Source organism: Austrofundulus limnaeus, unplaced genomic scaffold, assembly GCF_001266775.1.
Source record: "Austrofundulus limnaeus strain Quisiro unplaced genomic scaffold, Austrofundulus_limnaeus-1.0 Scaffold823, whole genome shotgun sequence".
Taxonomy (NCBI): domain Eukaryota; kingdom Metazoa; phylum Chordata; class Actinopteri; order Cyprinodontiformes; family Rivulidae; genus Austrofundulus; species Austrofundulus limnaeus.
The window spans coordinates 139,843-145,060 of NW_013953225.1; the positions used below are offsets into that span (position 1 = coordinate 139,843).

Genomic DNA, 5,218 nt, shown 5'->3' on the forward strand with positions numbered 1-5,218 from the left:
TGGCAGTGGAAGGTGTCAAAGCAGTTTGGAGAGAAAAACTAAGTAAAGAACAAAAAAAAAAAAACAACAAACAAACAAAAAACGATTAATCGATTTATTAAACTAGTCATAGATTATTTTAATAATAGATTAGTCGTCGATTAATCGATTAATCGTGGCAGCCCTACTGTAAATAAAGGACCAGACCTCTGACATGGCTCTACTTCACTTATTCCTGGCTGCGCAGCGTAAATATCACTGTCATGATCAAACAGATGCCACTTAACCAACCGTCTCACCTCTCAAAACAGAAACACAAAGATAAAAAGTGGGAAATCAATAACGGACATTAGTATTGGCCCAGTTTTACATATTGGACCGATACGATATTCTAAAAAATGACCAATATCGGCCGATACGGATATTAATGCCAATATAATCATGCATCCCTAGTTTTTAGCCAATAACGATTAATATGATGTAGAGCTGCCACGATTAGTCAACTATTTAAATCCTCAACGACTAATTTAATAGTTGATGCGTCTTTTTTTTTCTAACTTTGTATTTTTTTATAGTCAACTAATCAATTAGTCAACTATAAAAATAATAATTTGTGGCAGCCCTAATTACCACTACTGCACATGTGTGTCAAGGACAGAAAGGCAGACGCAGCAGTTTGGAGAGGAAAACAAAGTTAGAAAGAAAAAACATGCATCTACTATTAAATTAGTCGACAAAAATCATGACTACTCGACTAATCATGGCAGCCCTAATACGATGATTAATCCCCTGGAGTCCCTGGACCCCCGCATGTCCTGGTCACATGACCAATTTAGTGGGAAAGATTTGCTTTCTGTAAAAATCTGTTCCAAATTGTGTCAAATGTTAAAACTTCAGGTTTTTGTGTTGGTAGACCAAATCAAACCGGAGGTATGATAAATAAATTGGAATTTTTTTTTAAAATGCTCATCATATGAAGCAGAGAGAAGCATCGAGTGGACTGACCAGGAAATCTCAGTCAGTCTACCTGACGGCATTAACCATATTAACCGTCAAGTGCCAAAAAATAACCAGTTAAAGTTTTTCTGACGACTTATTGCACATGATGTGATTTTGCCCAACCCTAGAAATGATTGCTCAAAAGTACAGCAAAAATTGAGGTGCTCAAAAGTTATTTTTTTTAATCTCGTTCACTCTCTTCTCGACAGAGATGGTGGAGTCCATGAAGAAGGTGGCAGGCATGGACGTGGAGCTCACAGTGGAGGAGAGGAACCTACTATCCGTGGCCTATAAGAATGTGATCGGGGCTCGGAGAGCCTCCTGGAGGATAATCAGCAGTATTGAACAGAGAGAAGAAAGCAAGGGTGGGGAGGAGAAACTGAAGATGATCCGAGAATACAGGCAAACGGTAACTATCTCAACAAACACCAGGAAGGAACCTGTCTCCTGTGCTTTCACGGCACCTTGTTTTCACAGAGCTCGTGCCAGAGCATCTCAGTGTTGCTTTAACGTGAGTCGATGGTCTCCTGTGAATGATGCAATCTTTGAGCAGCTACGAGACAGACTGCATCTGAGTCATAGCTGGCAAGTCCTGCCTGCACTTTCCCATGCTTTGATAAAGCAGAATGAGAGCTGCTATTATTCTGGGAGAGGCCAGAGTGTGTCAGAGCTGGGCGAGGCAGCTGGACTGCAGTCAGTGATTTAATGGCATGCAGACATGAATCTACCTTGATTTTACTGAGCTGCTGTCTTGCTTCTCATGGTGATGCATTTCCTGTATCACCACTACAGCGTTAGCATCAACATTTGGCAAGAACATGTCTATAAATTAAGTAGTTAAGCTACAAGACAAAGTATTAGTATGTTCTTAACATGAAGTTTTAAGAGGTGGATAGTAGAGGGTATAAAGGGTGGGAATCTTTTTAGACACAATTCGATTTGAATCAAAAGGCTTTGATGTGATAAATAAAACAACTAATGCATTAAATTTATCTGGAAAGTTTGACTATGGCTTTTATACATGAACACAGATTTTCTATATTTTCAGTCTGAATAAAGAATGTTCCCTAATGGCAAATACATGGCAGATGATAACTTAGCATTGAAAATGTGTTAAGGTTAGTATTGTTATTCACTGAAAATATATGCACTAATTAAATGTTTTGAGTGTCATTTCTAACAAAGAAAATAGCTTTACTTAACATGTTTCCACTACAGGAAGCTATGGCAGGTCTAGGACAGACAGCTCCACCCACCAGCTGCTCTGCTGGTTCTCTTAAAGTGAAAGCACAAATTGATGTTAGCAAAAACGTTTGATGATGATTTCAGAATCTACATTGACCATGATGCCTCTAAAATTTGACTTTACCTCCCATCCCTAGTGGGAAATTGTCCACTTAAATCTATAGACTGCTACATAAGTCAGTGTTACAAAAACAATTACAAATCCAATTTTTGTTTTACAGAAAAGAGCCGTAAGAATTATCACTAGAAAAGATTACAACCATCCATCAAATACGATATTTTATCTGGGGATAAAAGGGGCAGATGCAAGATTTATTCTTCTTCTGCTACGTTTCATTTGATTTTGATGTTTGATTTGTGTATTTTCTTTGTTTTCTATTGTATGTAGTTATTTTTTTAATGAAATGAATACATTTTTTGAATTGAATTTGAATAGAATAGAATCAGCCTTCACACACAGAGGATCTGGGATCAGCTGACCTGCGTCTAGGGCTGCCACAAACGATTATTCTTATAATTGATTAATCACCGATTATTTTTTCGATTCGTCGACTAATCAGATCATAGTTAATTGAATATAAAACATAGAGCTTATCACGTCAGAATGCAGCTGCTATTATATAACCATGGTTAGATTTTAGCTATATGCTAACTAAAAATAATTGCTGTGGAAGGTAAGTTCTGCTCTGCAGATATACACAGGTTTCTCTTTCATTTTCTTAAAATGATCCCACACTTTGAGCTCTGTTATCAGGTAGCCATGATACCAGAGCCTGTCTGTATAATGTCTTGTGACGTCCACAGCCTACCCCAGTTACCACTACTGTGCATGTGTGTCAAGGACAGAAAGGCAGACGTGGCAGTGGAAGGTGTCAAAGCAGTTTGGAGAGAGAAACAAAGTAAAGAACAAAAAGAAAACGATTAATCGATTATTAAATTAGTCAACGATTATTTTAATAATCGATTAGTCGTCGATTAATCAATTAATTGTTGCAGCACTACCTGCATCCAGAACATAATTTACATAACTGTGGGTCGAACAGCAGGGCAGGTCCTGAAAATAAACAGTAAATAAATGGAGAAACTAAACAACACAGTTAAACCATTTTTGAAGCGAGCACGTCAGGATAAACTTAAAGTATACGGACTTTGATGCGATCAGCCGGACACTGAGAGCAACAGACAGAGTTTTGTCACGGGGGGAGTGCCGAGCTCGAGACACTAGACGCATGCGCTAAATATGCCTGCCTGCCTGCCTGCCTTCCGTAACGTTGGAAAAAAGAGCGCACAAGACACTTAATCTGGCTTAAAATACAGACGTTCTGACTAATAAGTAACTGTTTGTAACCTTACCTCAGCTTAGAAGGCAGAGTGTGTCGGTCTTTTCTGCTCAGATTCAGCTATCTGAGCATGAAGCTAATGTTTACTTACAATGCTAATGCTACCCTTACTCACTGGCGCTCAAGAGGTAGAGGAGCCAAATGGCTGGCTCACTGCTGCGAACTAGTGGTCAGAGGCTGAACTACAACATAAAAATGAACGGCTGGCAGGAAAGTTGACATTTTAAACCTTAATAAAAAAAAATCGATACAGGGCTTTAGAATATCGATACAGTACTGGGAAATGAAATATTGCGATATTTCAGTGTATCGATATTTACTTACACCCCTATTGCAAATTGAGTTGAACTCAGTCATTAAGTTCAGTACAGGAAAAAGCTATGTACAATTGCCACTGGTTATTATTTATGTAATGATTGACAGGTAGAGTTTGATGTGCAAACACAAACATGGATGCCTATCATAATTTATGGGAGCAGTGATGGTTACAGAGTCTAACAGCTGATGGGAGGAATGATCTGCAGTATCGCTCTTTGTGAATGTGAACAAGGTAGTTTTGATGATTGGATAATCCTCATATTTATGTTCTCTCCTCCTGTTAGCAGCCTTGCGGAGGTGTAGTTTATATTTAAGGGAGAACTTTGTTGGAAAATGATCAAAAAGTAATGAGTAACTGAATGTTTGTTTTGTGTTTGTTGGCAGGTTGAGAAGGAACTGAAGTCTATCTGTGGTGATATTCTGGATGCACTGGATCGGCATCTACTCCCCTCTGCAGCCATGGGAGAGTCAAAGGTCTTCTACAATAAAATGTAGGTGTTTTCTGCTCAGATTGTTCATTAACAGAATAATAACTCCTCCCTTGAGGAACACCAGATACTCATGTTTCAGAGGAACTGCTCAAACACACCTTATGTTCATTAGAATAACTTGAGACATTTTTGTATACTCTGCATGTCTCGTGTTAACAGAAAACTTTGACAATAAAATTGTTACATTTATTTGATTTTAAAAGAAGTTGAAGGGGGTAAAAAAAAGAAGCAATTCTGGAACTGTTTTCCATAGGGGTGGTAAAATAATCAATTCTGGAATGCATTGCAAATAGTTTTTTTGCAGTTCAATATCGATTCAGTAAATCCTCTGAACTGATTCGATCCCCTGGCCAGTTTGTGCTCCGGTTGGAGAAGATCCAGAACCACTTTGTTTCTGGACGGTCGGTGATGATCTCTGGACGCATCACACGCATTGTTTAGAACAAAACTAGGAGTGGAGACAAAATGGATAAATGTGAACTTCAGCTAAAGTGGCCAGAAAACGAGGACATTGTGACCTGGCTGCTGCCTGACGACAGTCAGGGAGGTGGATGAGTTTGTGATTTTTGGGGGGAAAAACAGACGGATTGCATCAACTCTGTTACATCCAGAAGGGAAACTTCACCAAAGTGAAACATAAATCTGTGGATCTGTGTTTGATTACTCTGCCTGGTTTTCTCAAGGACCAGGATTTGTGACACAAAAATCTGAATTTTGGAACTGAAATGAATTATTAGAACTGAAAGTGAAAGTAGTCAAACTGAAATTTTAATAAATCAAAATACAGTTTTAAAGCAAACTAATTCAAATACAAAACTTTAAATTCAGTTTCAAATCATTAAATTT

General features: G+C 38.3%; 1 protein-coding gene across 1 annotated transcript in view; it reads left to right on the top strand.

Annotated features, from left to right (window-relative positions):
* ywhae1 (tyrosine 3-monooxygenase/tryptophan 5-monooxygenase activation protein, epsilon polypeptide 1) overlaps positions 1-5,218 on the top strand; it is a gene marked incomplete at its 5' end in the record, with an annotated part of 22,830 nt that overhangs the window by 5,348 nt on the left and 12,264 nt on the right. Inside the window, 2 exon segments of the mRNA XM_014028855.1 lie at positions 1,188-1,387; positions 4,266-4,372. Of these exon segments, the coding sequence (XP_013884309.1) occupies positions 1,188-1,387; positions 4,266-4,372 (307 nt within the window).